This window comes from Vulpes vulpes, chromosome 9 (genome assembly GCF_048418805.1).
Source record: "Vulpes vulpes isolate BD-2025 chromosome 9, VulVul3, whole genome shotgun sequence".
Classification (NCBI taxonomy): domain Eukaryota; kingdom Metazoa; phylum Chordata; class Mammalia; order Carnivora; family Canidae; genus Vulpes; species Vulpes vulpes.
The window spans coordinates 35,457,515-35,481,098 of NC_132788.1; the positions used below are offsets into that span (position 1 = coordinate 35,457,515).

Sequence of the window (23,584 nt, forward strand, 5' to 3'; positions counted from 1 at the left end):
AGAACCACACCCTCACCTGGACTTTTTGTGTATAATCTGGAAACTCCTTCTTCCCACATCTATCCCTTCCTTCCTGAGGCAGAACGCTGTCTGGGGAGGCTCCACCCCCTTCCCTCTGGTGATAGCGCCTCCATCTGCAGTTGGCAATCCTGGCTGCATGTGGACCAGGGAGAAACTACACACTGATAAAGGCAGGAAATGACAAATTCCAGGACAACACGACACCAAGGGATTTGGATTCAAACTTTTAATAATAAATTGTGCCAGTAGAAGCTTTTCAAAGGCAATGATATATCAATAAATAATAGTTAAATTGAGTTCCTGAGAAAGAACCTACCACATGAAAGTATGTCAGAGCGCTGTAAATAACGGGGCGTTACTATAAAATAGCGAAAATACTGACAGTCACGATACAAGCACAGCAGACTTCAGAATTTGCCATTCATACAAATGTAAACCAGTACACAGGAATTGTTTTTTTTTTTTTTTTTTAGTTTAGACATTGATAAACTTATAAGTGTTGTTGCCTAGATATATACTAAATAATGGATACATTATGCTAAAAAATTCAAGGAAAAATATGTGGAATAATATAATGAAAAATATGATGCTTCAGATTTTTAAAAAGCAAAAAAGAATTGAACTTTTTACTCAGATATAAATCACTTTAAATAGGAATCATACTAATTTGAAATAAGGAATATTTTGTGTGTTTATCTATGTAATTATATGTACATCTACACTTCTAAGAAAATATGTATGGCTTAATTAGTTTTTTTATTTCAATGTCACTTTGAATAATCCTTGCTGTTTTACAAAGATTAGAAAACTGTATTTTTAAAACCAAGTTAAGATTGATACTTCAACGCACACCAAAAAAAAAAAAAAAGTGAAAGAATTGAATTTCATCATGGTAATAACACCTCCGTTGTCTATGACAACAGGAGGAATGATGTCACGCAAACCTTTCAGTGCGGGCAGTCTGTTGGCAGTAGGGTGGCAGCTACTGGATTCCACATATCAGCTACGCCAACCAGAGGGTACTGACCAGTGAAATAGAGAGTTCTATGATTGACTTAAAATTTTTTGGCATAGCTAAATTAATCCCTTTTGATGTATACAAGTTTCTTACATGACAAATGTCTAAGATCATCCCCCAAAGAATCCAATCATACCCCAGACACACACACAAAAATCACTTCTCAGTTACACATCTGCATTTCTTTAACAAAACAATAAGGGATACAATCACAGCGAGGAAGTCACCCACACGATACGTTATCAGCAAACTGTCTAGAACATCTCATTTAAAGATACTCAGTAAAAACATATTCACAGAACCTGCTGTGAATGGCAAGATATGGTAATTTTATAATAGAAAAACCCTGCTCATGCAGTACTCTCTACACATCAGACATCTGAAATCATACCCACGTAATCACCTTGCTCACACTTTCTATTATACTATAATATGCAAAAAGCAAAAAAAAAAAAGCAGCTTTTAACATTATATCACAATTTTGAAATGTGGGAAAAATATAAAACAAAAACCATTGTGTGAATAAAATGATATCAGTAATATCAGAACAGTGTTATCTTTTTTTTTTTTTACACATTATTGCACAGATTTCTTATCACATGTTCTTCAGTTTTTATGTCTTTTCCTAAATGTGAATAAGTGCTATGGATAAAATACAAATGTAGAAAATAACAGCAGCATGATTTGTCAAAGTTAATCCCTATAATTTAGTAAGAAAAATGGCTATAAACAAAATAAGTGCTCTTTCTAAACTGTACTAAACTTTTTAAAATAATGTTTTAATGCAGTGAAGGTCCTCAAAAGCCAATTCCAATTCAAAGCAATATTGATACCTGCCCCCAACCCCATCAACCAGAATCTGCTAGATTTGAGTCCTTCTTTAAAAAGCTTTTTTGTTTTGGGGGGTTTTGGTGAAGACCAGAACTTCAAGTGAAGTAATGAATGGACTAACTTGAACAACGCTGACATCAACTCTCCATCAGGCCTGTTAGGAAACCAGCTGTTGGCACCCTGAACCTCTGAAGCAGAGCGTCAGGGATACCGATTCACGGTCTACACGTACACAGGCTGGCAACCTTCAGTCTGATCCACCATATCAGAATTTTCCAAATCGGAGTCCTCTGCCTGGGAAGCATCTGCTCCTGAAGGCTTTGGGCATCTAAAGGGATAGCCGTTGTCATCAAAGAACCTTCGGAAAGTGAATTCATAAAATGCGTGCTCAGGGTGTTTATTATTTGGGGAGGTGAGCGTGTCCCAGGCCTTTGTGCTATCTTCACTAGCATCATTCCAAGGGCTTTCTTCATCTACAGGGTCAAAATTTGAGGTGTCCATGGGGTGGCTGATCTTGGGAACATACGGGGCCGGCTGCTTCCGGATGTCACTTGAGAAGTCAATGGCCCCGAAGAATGGGTGGGCCTTCAGGTCATCGGCCCCATTCCTCCCTAGCCGGTGGTCGGCAGCACAGCACAGTTTGGTGATGAGGTCCCGGGCCTCGGGGCTCAGCTTCACCTGGACTGGAATGTGGAGCGTGTTCTCCCAGTTTATCACCTGACGAGACAACAGAACCCAAATTTTCCTTTCTTTTCACATTTTAAGGCCAGTTTAGGGCAGTTCTGAGACAGTATGTGGTGACATGGCTTTCAAATAATTTTACTTTCATGATGGGACAACAGTTAGAACAAACCCAGGAGCAGAAGTTGCAAACCTGAGCAGCTAGGAAAGGCCAGTGTGGTTTAGTAAGGGGCTCACAGCCTGAGGCAGGGGGTGATAAAGCCAAATACAGACCAAAAGAGACTGATTTTCTTCTATCGGAAAAAGAGTTTAGCAAAATAATTTTGTGATTATTATGGCCAACAGATGGTCAACTGAGGTTTTATTTAAAAAAAAAAAAGACAACCTCACAGAGGAAAATAAAGGTGACTGAACCAATGGCCCTGGCCTCATGTTCATGACAGTCAACCACACAGAGCAGCCATTGGGATGTTCAGTAAATACATTTGTTATGAAATGCATCTGCTATGAAAAGAAAACCTAAGAGACTTCTCTATTATTTATACTTAGAATCAGGATAAAGCAAGGCCAAGCTAACAGGCCACAGGCTAGGGTGACAGGGCATTGGTAAGGCATGGAGGCAGGTGGGGTATGGGTGGGAGGGCTGGTTCAAACTTGAGTAGTTGTTTTAGTAGATCTAAAACTGTGAAAGTCACAGAAGAAAACATAGGGGAAAATATTCATGACATTGGATTTGGCAAAATTTCTTGTATATGGTACCAAAAAGCCTGGCAACAAAACAAAAGATACATAAAACGGACTTCATCAAAATTTAAAACTTTTGTGCATCAAAGGACACTATTAACAGAGTGAAAAGGTAACCCCCAGAAAGGGAGAATATATTTGCAAAGCATATATCTGGATCAGGGATTACTGTCCAGAATATATAATATCATGATCCTAGTGTCCTGGGATCAAGTCCCACATCGGGTTCCCCATAGGGAGCCTGCTTCTCCCACTGCCTATGTCTCTGCCTCTCTCTCTGTGTCTCTCGTGAACAAATAAGTAAAATCTTAAAAAAAAAAAAATCCACAATGAGATACCACCTCACACCCACTAGGATGATTACTATTAAAAAACAACAACAACAAATGAAGTAAATGTTGATGAGCATGTGAAGAAACTGGAAGCCTCAAGCACTGATGATGGGAATGTAAAATCATGTAGCCACTGTGGCAAACAGTTTGGTGGTTCCTCCAAAAGTTAAATGTAGAATGACCATATGATCCGGCCATTCCACTTCTGGGTATGTAACCCCAAAAACGAAAGTAGGAACTCAAACAGATACTTGTATATGTACTCATGTTCACAGCAGAATTATTCGCAATCACCAAAAGGTAGAAAAAGCCCAATTGTTCATCACCAGATGCTTGATAAATATATGTGCTATACACATACACTGGAATATTCTCCAGCCTTAAAAAGGAAGGAAATTCTGACACGTTACAACATGGATGGACCTCGAAGACATGCTAAAGTGAAATAAGCCAGTGGTGAAAGGACAAATACGGTATTACACTTTTACAGGATACCTAGACTAGGCAACTTCACAGAGAAAAAAGTCAAAGAGAGGTCTGGGGGTGGGAGGAATGGGGAGCTATTGTTTGATGAGTCCAGTTTCTGTTTGGGATGATAAAACTATCTGAAGACAGGTTATGGTTACAGTCGTACAACACTGTGAATGCACTTAATGCCACTCAACTGTAAAATTAAAAATGTTTAAACTGGTAAATTTTATCACAATAAAAAATTGAGTTATCATACAAGCAAATTAGTGAATGGTATGGCAATCCAATTAGGATAGAGATAGTGTCAAATTTCATTTTTATTGTTACCAGAGTGAAAACTAAGCCTTCATTCAGGATTTTTCTAAATAAGGGATTATTAATTTAGGGTCTAACATGGACTCTGGGACTTATGAATACTTCAAGAATTTTTAGTGAACACATATTTTGGTGGGTAAGTGCACTGTTCAAAGATGTTCCAAAGATTTTATCAAATTCTCAATTCAGTCCTTCCCTAGAAATCAATTCATTTATTTCGGAGAATAATGGTTATAACTCCAAAACTAATTATTTACTATTAAATGATTATTTCCAATCAATATTAGAAAAATGTACAACTAGCCCAATCACATAGCTGATAATCTGCAAACAATAATGGATATAGTGTATAATGTAGTATAATATCCAAAGAAGTAACTGATTTCTTCAAGTACAGTTCATAAAGTTTTCAGTATTTTTTGCAAGGTAGGCACGTGTGGCAGCAGAGAATGGACGTAGAGCCCACCTTTACTGCTTCTCCCTGTTCATAGTTCAAGATGGCGGATGATCAATAGTTCAAGTAAAACTTCAGATATACATAGATATCAAAACACAGGTCTAACTTGGTGGCTTTACTTATTAAAATAAAACTTTTTATACAGGTAATAATAATGATTTAAAAACATACAACTGACACTCTTCCACTACTCAGAATTAAAGGTCAAATGCTGACCAGAGACTCATGGGTTCATCAGAAAACCAAGTGTGTTTGCAGTGAGCAGATGCATGGGCTGGTTAGTACCTACCTTCAGTTGGGTTTCCGTGGGGGTAGGGGCCAGAAAGGGTGGCTGTCCCACCAGCATCTCGAAGAGAATCACACCAACACTCCACCAGTCACAGAGCTGAGTGTATCCTGAAAGACAAAGTCTCACTCAATTCCACACAGGTGTGCATTCTTCTCAGAGAAGAGTTTTGCAAAATCCTCAAATGCTAATTTGCCGTTGAAGGGGAAAGCATGTTCAAGCAGCACACATGTCATGTAAAAGGAAAGCAACCTACACAAAATGTGCCTCCCTGTACGTGTGGCTCAGAATAGCAGGCTGGGTGGGACACCTGCCAGGGTGGTGACAGTCTTCATGTATTCTCTTATTTTCTACAATTAGTCTATAATAAACACAGGATGCTTTTATAATAAGACTTTCTACTTTTAAAAGCCTATTGTTACTGTTAGTAACATCACTAACCGGGATTTTCAGTTCTTAAAGAACTGAAAGACATAAACTAAAATAGGACTAACTGAAAACCAGAGAGTGCTCCACCTGCCAGTCCTGAGGGCTTCCCTGGGAGGCTTGCTAAGTCTGTTTTGGAAGAAGTTGAGGAGTATGAAGAGGAGGGCAAAGAAAACAACTGTCCCCTAAGACCTACTGTGATGCACTCACAGAGCCAGGCCCTTCCTCACGGAGCTCCCACGGTGCAGTAGCTGCGGCAGGGCGCCTGCAGCTTGGTCAGGCGAGCCAGCCTCACCAAGGCAGTACAACAGGCCCATTTTTCGATTTTCTCCCACTTGTTCTTCAGAGCTCTGCATCCTAGTCCCAGTCATGCTCCAGTCTTGATGTCACCTGATCCTTGCTAAGCTTGAACTGGGCCTTAAGACCTGCCAGCAGCATTTGCTGTGTTCTCCCATCACCCCATCCCCCAGCTCTTCCACCCTGGTCTGGCATTAGAGGTGGTAGGGTAACTTGGATCCCTAGTGCCAGGACTGCACACGTTACGGTGCTGGAGATACTTCTCACCTCCCACTGTGAGAGGAAGGAGACAATGAGACTTTCCTGTGCGGTAAGGCTGATGTTCACAGCAACCTCTCAAGGTAGTTATTGTTATACCTGTGGCTCTGAGTGGTTAAGTGCTTTGCTTTGGATTTCCACAGCTGACAAAGAAAACTGGAGTAAAACAACACATGTGAAAAGACAGACCACCGATCTCTGGATTTATTATACTGTCACTAAAAGCCCTGCAACTGATCCCTGAAAGCTTCTTCTCGTACTCAATCAAATGTCGTATTTGATAAAACAGAGCATCCACACAGGAGACTAATTCTACTGAACGCTTGTAGTTCCATGTACACCACTGCCCCCAAATCTCACCTTCCAGCACTTCTGGAACAGGGGGAGAACTGGAGGGAAACAATACTTATGTCCTGTCATACTTCATAACCAGCTGAAGATAACCATAACCAGCTGGTATAAGCAGCTAGGAACTCAGGCAAGGAAGAGTCAAAGCGGGATCCTGGACGTGTATGGCTTAGGAGACTGAATAGTGTTCCTGTGCCCTGAGAGATGTGTCTGTCAAAACAATGTGGAGAGATTCTCTTGGGTTCTAGATAGAAAGCCCAACCCTACACCCCAACCTAACACTTCCCAGCCAAAGGAGTGAACTAGCAAGACACGTCTAATGGTGTATGTCCTCTTTCACCCCGGAAGCAAGGGCAGTTGCAAAAGACATGAGATACATTGGAGGCTTGTTTGTTAGGGAAATAATTTCGCTCTCGGGCTTCCACAAGCACAAAAATACAATGAGAACATTCAGAGTCTCAGACAGCTGGACCTGGAGAGACTCTTAGAGGTCATCTGGCTCAACAGGTTTAAAGTGAAGATGGCTGCCAGTTGGGCAGCTGGCTGTGGCTGGAAGTACGCACCTTTTCGGAGGAGCACTTCCGGTGCGATGTAATTTGGGGTCCCAACCAGGGAGTGAGCCAGGCACCTCTGGTGCTGCTTCCTGGCTCTCTGCTCCAGGGTCTTCAGCCTGTCTCCACATCGACAATTAGACACGTCGTCCCAGAGGTCACTCGGCTCCATGCTATCCTGTCTGATGTGGCTCCCTTTTATCCAGGAATCAGGGGCAGTGAAGAAGGGAATAAAAAAATGAATTTCCACTATTCAACAATGCAACAAATCCACAATTTCAAAGGGGAAAGTAATTCAGTTCAGCTCCTGACATGTTAAGAGAAAGAATCCTCCCCAACTGCTCTGTAGACTCAAGCCATGAGGTAACACAAACACTACGAACAACGGATGAAGCAATGACAGGAGCTGGGTGCTGTGCAGGGTGATAGTGTGATGCTGAGGGAGCAAAGCTCAGGTAACTGTGGCAATATCGTGCATAGCATGCGGGCCAAAGTCTACTACCTGTCTGACAAGACATGTTTCAAGATGAGCGTGGAAAAGCATGAGAGGAATTAAAAAATATAAACAAAAGTGACTTTAATGCCAGAATGAATGGCATTAATGGGAATGAATTAAATTAGGATTAGTTTTGAGTTGAAAAATAGAAGCATGAGGCTCGGTTGATGGAGCATGCAACTCTTAATCTCAGGGTTGAGTTCGAGCCCCACATTGGGTGTAGAGATTACATTAAAAAAATTTTTTTAAATAAAATAAAAGGCTGAGCCATGGTATTAAAATGACTATTTCAAGAAATTGAGCCATAAATAAGATAATGGCCAGCAGGACTGCAAAAGATGGAGTTAACCTATACCTATACTTAGAGATACCTATAGAAAAAAATCACATTAGCTATAAGAAGAGGACTCTTGGGAGGTTGTAAGGCTTAGTTTTTAAGGCTCATTTTATAAGGGCAGAGCGATGGTTCCCAACCAAGGTCCACACCCCACAGCCTATTGTCCTAAAAATACTATAATAAAACTTGCATCTCCTTCAGGAAGAAAAGGATGTCATATCAAATTATAAAATAATGGAAAACAGATAATTTCAAAATGATCAGGAGCCACCAGGATGGGAAAGCATTGCCTTAGTTCAGTTATGGCTAGATGTAGAAAGTGGATGTGGCAGGCAGCCCTGGTGGCTCAGCGGTTTAGTGCCACCTTCAGCCCAGGGTGTGATCCTGGAGACCCAGAATAGAGTCCCATATCGGGCTTCCAGCATGGAGCCTGCTTCTCCCTCTGCCTGTCTCTGCCTTTCTCTGTGTCTCTCATGAATAAATAAAATCTTAAAAAAAAAAAAAAAAAAAAGTGGATGTGGCACGTCTGAGACAATACCTTTCTGGTAGTATTTGGAATTGTGAGTCCATCTGAACCCAGTGCAGAGGCCAAAATCTGTCAGTTTGATGTGACCATCAAGATCTATCAAAATGTTGTCTGGCTTGATGTCTCGGTGGATGAAGCCCATTTTATGGACACTCTCAATGGCCAGAGTCAACTCTGCGATGTAGAACCGGGCCAGGTGCTCGGGGAAGACCTCCATCCGGATCAGCAGGCTCATCATATCCCCCCCTGGGATGTAGTCCATCACAAAGTACAGGCTGTCCTTGTCTTGGAAGGAGTAGTAGAGTTTGACCACCCACTCATTGTCCGCCTCGGCCAGGATGTCCCTCTCAGCCTTGACATGGGCCACCTGATTTCGGTTCAGGACATCCTTCTTCCTCAGGGTCTTCATGGCGTATAGGGCATGAGTGTCCACCTTACAAGCAAGACACACTTCTCCAAAGGCACCGATCCCCAGGGTTTTGATTTTCACAAACATGGACTTGTCCATTTTGGCCCTCTTCAGCCTATTGTAATTAGACTCCTTCTGGTAGAGGATCTTTCTCATCTGTTCCTGCTCAGCTTCACAAAGTCCCGCCTGTGGAGAAGGAAAACAAGGAAGTCACATTATTGGTCACATGATAGGAAACAGGTGGGGTGGGAGACCCTGGAACTGAGACAGTCCTAACTTAATTTTCATATTTAAGAACACTGAATAGGTCCAGTATACTACACAAGCAACTGGTTTGTTCTTTATATGCTTATGTAGACACACATCTGGAATCTAAAGGGAAGATAAAACAGGTGAAATTACTTCCTTTTTAGGCTCTAAAGGAAACCTCGATAAATAAAAATTTTTGAAAAGGGGACCACAAAGTTCCTGGAACTCTAAGAGCAATCTAATAATTGAATAGCTCAAGGAAAATGGGAACAAAGAAAAATCAATGAAAATGGGAGAGCAGAAAGTAAGAGCACAGATTTTTAGAATTTGCAATGATTGGCTTTGTGTGATTTCAATTTACTGTAACATTTTAATTTAAATCATTTCCTTAATAACCTTCTCTAGCAGATTACTGTCAACTAAGGTACATTTAAAATATTTGCTGGGGGACGCCTGGGTGGCTCAGCAGTTGAGCGTCTGCCTTCGGCTCAGGGCATTATCCTGGAGTCCCGGGATCCAGTCCTACATCAGGCTCCCTGCACAAAGTCTGCTTCTCTCTCTGCCTATGTCTCTGCTTCTCTGTCTCAGTGTCTCTCATGAATAAATAAATAAAATATTAAAACATATATATGTATTTGCTGGGTGTCTGGGAGGCTGTCCGTTAAGCATGTGCCTTGGGCTCAGGTCATGATCTCCGGGTCCTGAGATGGAGTCATGCATTGGGCTCCCTGCTCAGTGGGGAGTCTGCTTCTCCCTTTCCCTCTGGCTTTTGCCTCTCCGCCTGCTGTGCTCCCTCTGTCCCTCTCCCAAATAAAGAAAATCTTAAAAAAAATATATTATTTGCTAATTATAGAATTAAAGGATAAATAGATTGTTACCAGATATATTTTTCTTTATAAATCCCACAATTTCAATTTATAAAATCTCAAACTTTGTTTCTACCCTTTCAAAGTGTTTAAGTACCAGTTACTAAAATTTGACAAATTTTGTTAATAAATAAGGACTGACCCTAAAAATCGATCTGGCAATCTACCTGTTGGGGGAATCATGCACAGTGTTCACTGCTCACCTGCAGAGTCAGGGTGAACGTGCAACAGATCCAGCAACATCTGTGACATTGCCAAGGTGTTCGCCTATAACCCACCATCGCCCCGTGAGATGAATTGTTTGTAATAAAGGTGCATAAAGCAGAAACAGAAATGGGATTCTGCTGTAATTCCCATTACCACTTTAGGAAAGAACCAGGGCCCACTGATAAGGACATAATGAGAAATTACTTTTGCCATTTCCTGCTCCAGCTGCAACCTTCGGTTGACCTTCTGCTGGTAGGTTTTTATGACGTTTTCCACGTGCTGCTCCATGAAGAACTTAAACGCGTATGGGGAGTAGCTCTTGATGCGGGACTCCCTCTTCTCTTCATCTCTGCTGTTTTTCCGAACAGGAACAGGAGAGGTCTGAATCTGCTTTTTATCCTTCCCTGCTTTGTCCCCTTTGGCGCTCTTGTGGCTCTTGTCAGTCTTGTCGGCAGGCTCGGCAGCCTGGCTCCCACGGAGGCTCTGCTCCAGGCCCGCGCACAGGCTGTCCACATCGTACTGTTCGGACTTACTGCGGAGTAGCAGGTGTTTGGGGTAGGGCGGGGGTGGGCACCTCAGGTCTGGGCTGCCGTAGTCAACATCCAACGGGTACGCACTGGCGCCCCCCAGGGGCAGAGGGTGCTCATCCTTGGCATCCAGACCCTCGGCTCCAGAGGGGGTGGGCGCTGGAACCCAGGCTGGGTGGGAGGGCCCCACAGCCGTCTGAGGCTCGGGCCGCATCACCCTCACACTCTTCACTGGGTGCAGGATGTGGGCGGCTGTCACAGCTGTGATGGTGTTGGGGGAGGGCATGGATGGCTCCGTCTTGCTGGGCACTCCCGCTCGGATGGGCACGGCCACTGGCTGCTGGTGGTTGTTGAAGGAGTTGGTTCTGCTAGGGACAGGGCCTTCAGGCAGGAATGCCACGTGCTGGCGGGCTGGCGCCTCCAGGCCTGGCTTCTGAAGAGAGTCACGGCGGGACAGGGTAGAGGACTGCCACTGCTGGACAGGAGGGCTGCCTAGGTCATAGAGGTCCACGTTGAGGCTGTTTCTGGAGGGTGTCATCAGACTCTGGGGGGGGCTGTCGCTGGTGAACACCTGGCCCCTGGAGCCCAGCATGTGCACCTGGTGGGCCTGCTTGTGGTGCGGGTGGGGCATGTACAGACCTGTCGGTGTTCCCGTGGGCGGGAATGCATGGCCAGCCCCAGGCTGCCCACCTGGGCCCTTGGCAGCCAGGTTTGCATAAGCTCCGGCCTCCTTGTTTTGGAAGGAGGGGCTGCGCTGGATGCCGTAGCCCAGCGGCTCCCCAGGCACCAGCAGGTGTGGCCTATAGTGGGGGCCTTGCAGCGGGAGGGCTTGGCCCCCAGGGCCAGCCACTGGGAAGCTCATGCCCGCGGCCTCCATGTTTGTGGCATAGCCTTTGGGCTGGTGCTGATGGCCACTGGGCACACTGTGAGTGCTTCCAGTGAAGAGAAAGTCCATGTACTGGCGAGGCACCTCCTCCAGTGTGCTGCCACCCTCGTAGGCTGCCGCACTCATCTGATGGTAGGGTGGGAAAGGGTCACCTGTTCCTTCAAAGCTTGGCCTCCGTGGTATAGAGGCTGGTACGGTTCCCTTTCCTGCAGAGAACAGAAGAGGGACATGGCATTAGTGGGGAGCCTGTGCAGCTGGTCTGCCTCTTGCAGACTGGCCCTGCCTGCCGGCAGTGTCCTTGGGGCTGGCCCTGCTGCAGGCTCTTCCATGAGCCCAGGCCCTCTGGAAGGCCCTTTGACAAAGGCTGAACTCTGCTATGGGCAGATCCTGGGGAACTTCTGGGTCACAGGCTCTGCCCTGCCCCCCGAGGTCCCTCACAGGGATAGCTGGCAGAGCCGAGAACCTCTACAGACATCAACTAGTGCAGAAGCACAGACAAACAATGACTGTCTTCCTGGGCTAAGAAGATGCATCAGTGAATACACATCAGAGGCAAATGTAGAAGTAAATCATAACAGATTTGGGCCTGCATTTCCCTTTGGGGCTCTGCCCCAAGACAGACTCTGGGACTCTAAGAATCTTGACAGGGATAGCCGGCAGGCAACGGTTTAAGGGTCTTCTATCAACAAGAAAACAAGAGTTTGTGCCCTCTTAACAAAGATACAATTTCTCACTCAACAGAGGAAGGGAGTTTTATCAAAGATCTACCACAAAATAAGGAAAGCCCTTTTTGCTAAATATCCTAAATCCCTTATCATGCCCAGGGACCTCAGGTACCAAAAATTGTCCCTCCCATTTGCTCTATCCTCAAAAAGGAACATTCACTGACAGCCAATGAGGCAAAGCATTTGGTGCTGGTGCCTCTGGCCCTTCCCAGGGGATATTGAGGGGCTGTCTAGGCCACTGCCTATGGCCTCCAGGCTGGAGAGACGCCTGCTCTGAGGCTACAGTGTGAGAAATCACTGTATTTTAAAGTCAATGAAATAGGGGCACCTGGGTGGCTCGGTCGGTTAAGCAACTTCGTTTGGCCCCAGTCATGGTCCCAGGGTCCCGGGATTATCCCTGCACCGGGCCCTGCTTAGTGGGGAGTCTGCTTCTCCCTCCTCCTTCTGCTGTACTCACTCTCTCTCAAATAGATAAAATCTTTTTAAAAATCTTTAAAAAAAAAATCAAGGAAATAAACCTCCCTTTTCAAAGACTCCCTCGCAGGCCCAAGAGAAAGTAAAAAGAACATTTTAAAACTCACTCTCTGCTAGGTTGCCTAACTTTACTATCCAGTGAGTTCTTCAAACTCCATAAAAAAAAATATGTATACAACCCCTGCCCCCCAGAAAGTACCAGAGGCTATTTCAGGACCCAGGTAAGTCCCATGATCTGCCACGTGTTGCCTCTCTTTTCAGGGCCCAAATGCAGAGCAGGGCAGGCCCAACTCACCGGTAAGGGCAGTGAGTGCCAACAGATAATGCACTGACCAGGGCCACACTGGACCTCACTTCCTGCAAACCGTCTTCACCCACAGTGCAGCAGGTCTGAGCTCACCTGGGGAGGTCTGCTTAATGACTCGCACTATCTGCTCATTCCTGGGGTCCAGGTAGCCCATCTTGCTGATGTACTCCAGGGCGGCCTCGATGCTCCGGCTGCCAGTCTGCTTGAGGGCCCTGCCTGCCATCTCCTGGGAGGAAAGCACACAGATGAATGGGAGGTCTCAATGTGTGTCATCTTGACACAAAGCCATGCAGGGACTTCTATTCTCGCCCTGTTCAGGACTGTTGTGCTATCTGCCTCTGTGCCTGCTGGGGTCTGTGACGTGCTGCAGACAAGTCTCAGAACAAGCACAGTTGGCCACATGTCCTCAGGTGCTTCATGACAAAAGCCTAACACACACTAACCCATAGGCTATTTATTATATGTCACAAACACACAGGAATTTTGATGGGTGGACCTGAAAGAATCCTAAGTTCTGCTTCTCCTTAGAAAACTTCTGTGATTGGACTGATAAATCCTGCTTTGGGATTGGGGGAGACTGGGTGACGGGCACTGAGGTGGGCACTTGACGGGATGAGCACTGGGTGTTATTCTATATGTTGGCAAATTGAATACCAATAAAAAATAAATTTATTTAAAAAATAAAAATAAAAAATAAAAGAACCAATGTGATAAACCACCACCCCCCCAAAAACAATCCTGCTTTGGGAGTAAACCTAAAACTAGAACAGTTTAATGTGAACAACGGTTGAACAACGGTTGAAGTCTGAGACCCTAGCTTTAATCCCAGCTGACCCCCAGGCTAACTGGGAGAAAGAGACAGAGAAGGAGTGGCCCCCCTCGTGGCCCCTAGAGAAGGGGAGGGTTGCCAGGGTCGATAATAAAGAGCTTGCTGGATGCCTACTGTTTCCAGTGCCCTGTGCTGGCTACAGTAGCTGGGAACTTGCGCATGGGCTCCTGATCTAATAGAAGAGAAGACAGGCCCCCATAGGAGCCCTTGGAGCAGGACCCAGCCCAGAACAAGCCCCCTAAAACTGCCTGGGGGATGAACAAGAGACAGAAGCTGGCGACTAGCCACCATGGGAGACACAGCAGCCGAGGGTCAGAGGAGATGGACTCCTTCTGCTGAGAGAGAGGGCATCAGGGACTGTTTGTGGAGGAGACAGAGACACAGATGACCCCTCAAGGACAGACAGAATTTGGGTAGACAGAGAGCCCAGGAGAGAAAAGATATTCTTGGTAGGTGGAACCGCCGGAGTATAGGACAGGGGGCAGAGAACGGGCAGAGTGGCAGGCACCGAGAAGGGGCGTTAGAGACAGCAGAGGGGGGCTCGGGCTGGGGCCAGACTGTGCCCAGGCCTGCTCCTAGTTGAAAGCAGTTATGGAGGCTTTTCAACAGGGGACATGGGGCAATGAGAAGATCAGTTTGGGGCAGAGAGACAATAAGCAGATTCTCAAGTTGGAGAGATAAAACAGGTCAGAGTAGACAGTAGACAGGAGGGGACACAGCACCTGCTGGTTGGCTCAGCAGAGCTGTGGGCAAATGGGACGGGTGGCGGAGGGGAGAGAAAGCCTGAGAGCCCAGCCTCCTGGAGACAAGGACAGAACAGCCATGTCGAGGCAGCAAATGGGGCATGTATGGAAGGGAACACAGCACTGTGAAGGGGGAGGGCAGGCCAGTGGGGAGGAAGAAACAATGCAGTAGGGGTGGTGACAGATGAGAAGGGTTCCGAGGGCTTAAGGGATGGGAAAGCATGGCAAAGGGAATCTCGGGGCTCAGACAGGAGAGAGGAAAAGGGGTGAGGGTGTGGGAAGACCTCAGAATGACAAGAAGAAAGCTCGGGGTACTTCTGGGCAGGCAGACTGTGGCTGCGCTAGCACAGGGCCACTCTGGGGAAACAGTACTTGTCCCCGACTCAGAATGAGCCAGCCTCCTGAGCTTCCCAGCCCAGCGCCTTTCCAGGCTGACTCCCAACAGACCACTGTGCTCCCAATGGCCCTCGGCCAGGCATCACACCCCCAGGACCTTTATCAGACCAACATGTCCGTCGGTCCATCTGTCTCCTCCTCCAGGACTGGGCGCACATCCTGGGGCCTGCAGCCCACAGTACCTGTTGCTATAATGGCCGCTGGCCACGACAGCACAAGTGACTTCAGCGCTCACTTACCCCCCTGGTGACAGCATACTCCAGCCAAGCTTTCCATTCCCAGAGATTCCCGCCTTGTGGCAGGACAAAGCACACGTGCCTATACTCCTGCTGACGCCAAGAGAGCAAGCGGTGCGGGTGGGGGTGGGGCAGGGAACAAGGGCCTAGGTGCTGGGGGGGGGGGGGGGCTGTCGGGGCAGGAAGAGGCAGCTTTCCAGGCAGACGGAGACCTGGGAGTAAGAACAGGGCTGGTGTTTGAAAGCGAGCAGGCATGTAAAGCGCTGTTGAGAGGGAGGCGCACAAGCCAACACGGTGATGCCTCACCTGCAGGCGGGAGGTAACGCTTCAGCCTCCCCGCCTCAGGGCTGCGTTATGCGATGAGGTCATGTCTGCGGAGAACTCTCAACAGTTCCGAGAAAAACATGGTATAAGGCCTCATCTTATCAGGATCGCCCTGGAGCTTCTGGCGCCCATTTAAACACTGCGCCCTTGGAGAGCTGACCCTAACCAGCATGTGCTGGGTCTGCACCACCACCACCACCACCGTCTACATCTCCCTGGGGTGACCTGCCAGCCATGCTCACGGCTTCGGCACCCGCCCATCGACAGGGAAGTGCGGGCTCCCAGCCTTCGGTCAGGGGGGTGATCCTGGGGACCCGGGATCGAGTTGTCCCAGTGATCGAGTCCCGTGATGAGCTCCCTGCATGGGGCCTGCTTCTCCCTCTGCCTGTGTCTCTGCCTCTTTCTTTCTCTCTTTCTGTGTCTCTCATGAGTAAATAAATAATTAAAAAAAAAAAACCTGTCAAATAATTCAGGTCAGTTGTGTCTCGACCTTGTTTGTTTCTCATCTTCATTTGGCAATTAAGTAGTTTCTATACATTAATTCTTGGGAGATGCTATATACACATACACCCAGGTCGTACAGCTGGAGGAAACCCAGGATCATTTACAAATCCACCAGGAATAGGCACCCCGTCGCTGATCCAGCCTCACTGTCTGCTGTGGGCTGCAAACAGGCTCAAGCAGACATCAGTGAGTGCTAAATCCATCTAACAGCATGACCTGCTTGCGGCACCATTGCTGTGTGCGACCTCTCTGAAGCTCCACATGACTCTAGTTCTCAGACATCCTGCCACAGCTTGAGGTGGCTCCAAACGTGCTTAGGGAGCAGGGCGGAGAAACGGACGCCCCCCGCATCCCTACATGGTGTCCAGGGGCTGGGCGTGGCTGCCTGGTGGGAGAAGGCATGGGCCTCTCCCCCAAAGGTCAGATGCCCCTCCTGGCACAGGTCAAGGGTTATGGTGGGGCCAAGGGTGCCCTCATATACAGTATTTCTAATGCACCCAAGAATGCCCAAATTCTGCCCCAGAGCTTAGGCACTTTCCCTGGATGGTATGTGCTCAGACACTGGCATATTTATGTGCCATGTGTCCACACTCTAAGCATCCTGCACGGACTAGTACACACCAGCCCCCCTTGCCCCTTTCTCTGGCAGCACACACCCATGTTCCGTCTGCCTCTGGACTATCTCTTCATCTTACCTATCCCTGCACCCTCCACCCCACCACACACACACGCGTGCTCCTCTGTAGCTTGTGCTCCATGACAAGGCCCACCCCACTCATTCACAGGAGCTGTGGAAACAAAGGTATCATCTTCCAACCATTACTAAGACCTGCCTGACAGTATCAGTTTTCCCACAGAGCTTTTTTCAGTGAATACCTTCCACAGAAGTGCTCCACGAGAAGCCTTGCCTCCAAGGCAGATCTGGGATGGATTTGGGCTCTGTGAGCCCCATGGCTGGTGGGCCACCTGTCCCATGCACCCTCCTTCGGTGCAGGACAGGGTTTCCACAGAGTTCAAGGGAAACAATGAGGGGGTGGGCCAGGCCCCGGGTGGGTAGAGGTGCCTCCCACCCCCGCGAGCTGCTGCCATGGGGCCCGCAGTGCCCACACCAGTCAGGAAGTCCAGCCCCAGACCCCAACTTTGTCTGGGGCTCATGGCACTTCTGTGGGCCTACCGCCCCTTTCACTCCACCCCTTGTTTCAATGCGCCATTTCACAAAACTGCTCACCCATTTCCAATGGACTAATGAAGAAACAAAACTACTGATCAGCCTGTTATCAAATTCATATGACAATTACTGGGAGAAAGAAACACACCCCAAGATACAACTAACAACAGCTAAAAGCACCTATTGCAAGGATTAATGGTGACTGCCCTTGACAGAAGGGCGACTTTCTACCCGAAAAATGAAACCCGGGAGGCATGGACATGGCAGAAACGGTGGCCACTTACAGCTTGGAAACAAAAACACGCAGTGACTGATACGGTCAAAAGCGGATCATGAATCCAATCTTCACTGTAAACTTCAAATGAAAAATACTTGGTTTTGATGAAAATAAAAAAGTAAAAACGGAAACTACTGTAAATTATTTAACTTCTAACTAAACCTAACATGGGAACTGACAGATGATGACCTTAAGCAAGTCACAGAAGCTTCATTTCCCACACTGTCCCCAACTTGTAGGGAGTTTTCCTGCCACTTGCTGCCCATAGGAGCCCAGACTCCTCTGTGTGCTAGACTTTCCACAGACCCCACCCCGTACGTTGCGTGGGGCAGCTGGCTCAATTCCAAGGTACATCATTCCCCTCCTAGGAGGGAAGGCTGGGGGCAGGAGGGGACAGCGACCAAAGAGAGCGAAAAGCCTGTGCACAGTCAGCGGGATGGCAAGAAGCTGGCCTAAGGAGATTGAGGGGATGAAGCTAATAAAGCCCAGCATCAGGGCCCTGAAGCCATGCTCAAGGGCTTGGTCCTCCACTTCTTTCTCAAGAACTCACCAGCATCTAAGAGTCCTGATCTAGAACTGCGGCTATTTCAAGCATAAAACCCGCTCCAGAAGAGGCTGCAGGGTGGCAGAGCCTTGGCGTGGGGCATGGAGCCCAGTGCCTGGCTTCACCCTGCCCCCTGTCACACAGCAGCTGTGTGACCTTCAGCCAATTACTTGCCTACTTGGAGCATTTGTTTCCCTCCCTGCGAAATAAGGTGAATAGTACTGCTCCGCAGATTAAAAGACCATGACATGTTTCAAAACAGCATCATTTAAGGGTCTGCTCTTACAGCTACAGAAGTATTTAAGCATCTCTGGTGACAAACATAAAGATTATATTTGTAGGTCTTATACAGGGTCAATATTTCATCTAAAGGACTTTATCCTTTTTACCATACTTCTAAAGATAAATGTCATGGGTTCTTTCACCAAGTCTCAACAGACACCTCCAATCTCTTCCAGTTCACCTAGGGCTGCCCCATAAATATTACTATCTTCCATGGGTGCTGAGATGTGCACAAGGTCAGGCAGTCCTGCCCTAAAGCAAGCATGTGGCCCCTATTAAAGGGGAAGGAGAGTCAGGTATCTGTTCTAGTGTCTGACACTAGAAAGTGCTGGCTAAGTGGATGGAATGACCAAATGAGACTCAGATCAACAAAGGAGGAAAGAGCTACAAGTGGGGTGGCAGCCAGGAGGTGCTCCCGGTTCTCTGGGCAGGCTGCCTCCTGCCTGTGGGGAGGTGGAGAGAAAGCACAAGCCAGAGCTGTACCCAAACACAGGCTGTAGGGAATGTAAAATACCAATGTTTAACACAAAAATCAAACTAAGTTTGATTTCCCAAGTTTTACTCTATTACCCTACCTAATTTGCATACCTGGGCCATTCTTCAGGAGAGCCTTTTCTATAGAAGTTCATGAAATCTTAAACTGTCCTACTGTGTGCCTCTTAAATGGCTTACCCTTTACTAAGTATTAACAGTCTAAACCTGGGCAGTACAGAAGATTAACAAGACTTTGATACATTTATGTCACCTAGCAACATGCACCAAGAAAATGTCACATACAATTAAATTCTAAAGCACTCCAGAAAGCTTCAGTTAGGATTGCTTACTGTCTCACACTAAAGTTAGGCTTATCTAGTAGGGACTAAAGGTACCATGTCTGCAAGCCAGCCTTCTTCTTTTTTTTTTTTTTTTTAAGGTATTATTTATTTATTCATGAGAAACAGAGAGAGAGAGAGAGAGAGAGAGAGGCAGAGACACAGGCAGAGGGAGAAGCAGGCTCCATGCAGGGAGCCTGATGTGGGACCCGATCCCAGGTCTCCAGGATCACACCCTGGGCTGAAGGTGGCGCTAAACCACTGAGCCACCCAGGAATCCCCGCAAGCCAGCCTTCTCTTCCAGAAAGCCACCATGCTGGAGCTGAAGTCACTCTACCAGGCATGCTAAAGTCGTACAAGACGCCTCCAGGTTCAAACTCACTTCCTTGGTGACTGCTCCGTGCCACCTACTACAATGATGGCATCTGTGCAAACCGGACCTACCTCTTTAGTCTTCCCATTCAGTAAACAACCATGCCATTCTCCCAACCTTGGAAGCATCTTGACTTTGAGATTTCATTCATATCTCACATCTAATCTAGAAGCATTTTTTTTCTAAGCTTTACCTAGACTAGAGTGGTAAAAGATTCTGGATGCTCTGAAGGCAAGAGCACTCCACCATTGGTATCTCTCCCAAGAGATTTCTCCTTTCACATTTTATTGACAAACTGTTGATAACTTACAACTGGTTCTGGCTAAAATCAATTCTGGAAAATGAGATTTTCCTATATCTCATCTCATATGAAAGGGACTGCAGTGATGCAGTTTAACAAAATGGCCAAGGGGATGAGGTGTGGGGCACATAGCCAAACTGCCCTCCCTCTGCCCTGGCAGATTCTTGGGCTTCCCCACACCCCAATTCCAGAGTGTCCACTGGGATCAGCCAATGCCTCCGCTGCAGGTCCATCATCCATCTAACCTCCCCTCTGCCTCGTCCAGCGACCAGTTCTCCAGCTGACGCAGGTCCCCCAAAGCTGGCCTGCCAGCCCTGAAACCCACAGACACGGCAGGAAGCCCACCAAACAGCATGAGAGGACCAGCAATCAGTTCTGCTGTTCCTTGGCCGCAGGTGCATGGGCACTGGGCACCGACTCTGCTCCCAGCCCGGGGCAAAGGCTGTGTGGTTGGGCCAGGTCTGTGTCCCACCTGCCTCTGCTCTCCTGACCTGGCCACTCTCAAATGGCTGTGCTTTCACCACCACTCACAGGCCCTACAGGGAAGAGCTGCAGCAAACCTAGTCACACGCCTACGATTTCTGACTCCTGGCTCATAGGGAGACAAAAGCTGGGTTCACACACTCTGTACAGCTCAATTATTTTACGGGCATCGACGCAGGGCCAAGAGTAATTGAAAAGCAGTGAAGAGTTATTATGTATGAAGGAAGGAATTTCCCATGGAGGTCCCTCCCCCAGCCCCTTCCTGGTAAGGAAGCATTTTTCAATTGTGAGTAAAGCCAAATCCCAACATTTTCACATTCCAATTATGAATTTTGGCTGAAAAACTAGAAATGTAGAACTTGGGCCTCATTGGGTCTGTGTGGCCTGCATTGCAGGCCTTCTCAATACAAACTCTCTATTTTAGTTCAAAGTTGGAATGGAGGAAGAGTCTCTGGCCACCCCTTGCTGGAGACCCCATCTCTGGCCAAGACCTAATAGCCACCTGAGCACTGCTATCCTGGGACTCAAATGCCCCCTTCTCCCCCCAATCAACAGGCATTTTTTTCACCTGTCAAGGAAAAAGAAGACCGCACAGCCAGCTTTGAAACTGGGAACTATTCTTCTTCACCTTAAAAAGGAAAGTGATCCAGAAGACCTGATTTCCTGAAGAGACCACGGCCAAGACGGAGAGCAGAACTGAGTATCATGGTATTTCCTCAGAGTACCTGCAGTCAGTGGCCAGGGAGCACAGTAACGCTCCCACCACTCCCGGGAGTGGCCGGAGGCATCACCATGGAACATGTGGGTACAGGCACCAGGTCCACCGCTGTGCTGCATCTCCTCAACCAGATGCTTCCAGGAGTTCTTTTGGAAACAAAGTAGAACCTAGTGTCTCAGTGCATCTTGCCACCAGTTTGTCAAGCCTCAATCAGAAACACAGGCCTCTGGGAGGACCAACCCGGCAGACCCAGCCTCCTACCATTGTACGCAGCTCCCAAAGAGAATAAAGAGCATTCTACGTGGCCTTGTAAAAGCTTGTGTGCATGTGCTCTATGGCTGGAAAAATAAAGTGAGGAACAAACAGAAGCAACCTTTGAATTTTAAATGTGTGTGTACAAGAAAAGAAAATTAATTACTACTGCACATTAGTGCAGCTCATAGAAACTTCAACAGGAAAAAGCCACTGCACCGGTACTTTATTTACGCAAGTGGCTCTGGGTAGAGTGACCACTCGGCACTTTTGAGGGAAAAAAATTTCTTAAAGTAACCTGCAGGTAAGGGAATAAAGAATAAATTTGGCTTAAAATTAAATATGAAAAATTTTCAACCTTGCCAGTGATCAAAGAAACACTAATAAACAGTTTCATATTTTTGGTGGCAATATAAACCATAATACTCCTTTGAGATGAATGTTTGTTATTAAATATCAATAGTTACAAAATTTGTTTGTATCCTGATTTAATAATTTTACTTCTTCCGATTCATTCTCAGGCTATTTTTTTTTTTTTTAAAGTAATCTCTACCACCAACATGAGGCTTGAACTCATGGCCCCGAGAGATCAAAAAGTCTCATGCTCTATATGGACTGAGCCAGCCAGGTGTCCCTTTTGGGCTAATTTATAATTTTTTAAAAGGCTTTATTTATTCATGAGAGAGAGAGAGAGAGAGAGAGGCACAGACACAGACAGAGGGAGAGGCAGGCTCCTCGCAGGGAGCCCGACACGGGACTCAATCCTGGGACTCCAGGATCACACCTTGGGCCAAAGGCGGCACTAAACCGCTGAGCCACCCGGGCTGCACATTTTTTTGGCTAACTTAAAAGAATATTATAAAAATATTTTGAAATTCAATGTGTACAAAGAGTTGTCAGAAATAGGTAAAATAAATTGGCCCCTTAAATAGAAGGGGGATAGGATGGGAGTTGGACAAGGAGCTTAAATATACAATGATAGAAGGATTACATTAATTTTATTTATTTATTTATTTATTTTTTTTACATTAATTTTAATTAATGTTTTACCCAGAACATACTAATACAGCCATAAAAATACTTTCTATGCTTCTGTCTATGCTTCTGGGCTCTGTGTGACTAGAGAGAAACCCAGCCAGCCTCAGCAGTCCCAGGCTGCCCTGCCTGCTGTAGTTCTGCATATGGGGTGTGCCATCTTGGATGCTCAAGCCCCAGCTGAGCTCCCAGGGGAATGAGCTACAAGGAACCCCAGCAGACACCACGTGGAGCAGAACTATCCAGGAGAGGCCAGCCAACCAGAGGATCATCATAAATAATAAATTATTGTTATTCTTCAGTCACCAAAAGTTCCAGGATGGTTTGTTACACAATAGATAACTGATGATTGACTTGACTTCTTTTTCTGCAGTGTATACTCTGAAAAAGTATGTTCACCTATGTATCTTAAACTCTGCATTTAGTTATAAAAATTTGGCTGCATATTCAAAAGTACTGCCTTTTTACTTGCAACTCTGTAGGCCCTCAAATGAATACTTGGTTGGGTTAATACTGGACTACAAAATTATTATTATTATATCTCTAAATGTTTTTGTTCTCTTAAAGGAGTAACAAACTCTTGGGTATGACTTGTTATAACTTAGGTCCAATCTCTTTTGAGAAAAATAAACTATTTTTTTCAGTAATGAAAGTAACAGAAAAATAAAAATACAAAACACTTTACAGTGCTTCAGGAAAGAATAGGTGAATGAATCCTTTTTCTTTTTTTTTCTCTTAAGTGAGCTGTATGTCCAACATGGGGCTTGAACTCACAACCCTGAGATCAAGAGTTGTATGCTCAACTAATTGAGCCAGACAGGCACCCCCGGGCAAATTAATCTTTCACAGCACATCTGTTCACCTCAGTGTCTACTAGGGGAGAACTCCTAGGTCCCAACCATATGTGTGCATAGGCACACATACATGTGTGCATACAGCCCACTGTCTGGGCTTAGGAAACTAGCACTGCACTGGGCTTCCCGGCCCCAGCCTGCAACCTGCAGGTACCCCTGTGCTCTGGCAGGAAGCCCTTGGGCTCCAGCAGCACCAGGGAATAATCCAGCAGCATCCTGATCCAAGGAGTGAGAGCCAAAGCCCAACAGAGATTGCAAAAGAGCTTCACAAGGCAGAATCTGCTCTGGCCCTTTCCAGAGCACCTCCTCCACCCAACAAGACATCCCTGGTTTTAAGAAGAACAACAGGTATACTCTAAAATTTGGCTAGTACAATTCAGCAAAAAAAAAGCAGCAAAAAACAACAAA

At 46.4% G+C, this 23,584-nt stretch overlaps 1 protein-coding gene across 2 annotated transcripts in view; it reads right to left on the bottom strand.

Annotated features, from left to right (window-relative positions):
• Positions 1-232: 232 nt before the first annotated feature.
• Positions 233-23,584, bottom strand: part of LATS2 (large tumor suppressor kinase 2) — a 73,554-nt gene continuing 50,202 nt past the window's right edge. The window contains exons 3-8 of one of the 2 annotated variants that reach the window (XM_072719800.1): positions 13,139-13,271; positions 10,331-11,745; positions 8,408-8,990; positions 7,049-7,231; positions 5,160-5,266; positions 233-2,587 (exon numbers count right to left, since the gene is read on the bottom strand). In XM_072719800.1, coding sequence (XP_072575901.1) covers positions 2,093-2,587; positions 5,160-5,266; positions 7,049-7,231; positions 8,408-8,990; positions 10,331-11,745; positions 13,139-13,271 — 2,916 coding nt within the window. In that variant the 3' untranslated portion in view covers positions 233-2,092. The remainder of the gene's footprint in view (positions 2,588-5,159; positions 5,267-7,048; positions 7,232-8,407; positions 8,991-10,330; positions 11,746-13,138; positions 13,272-23,584) is intronic. The other variant, XM_072719801.1, reaches the window with a different exon arrangement.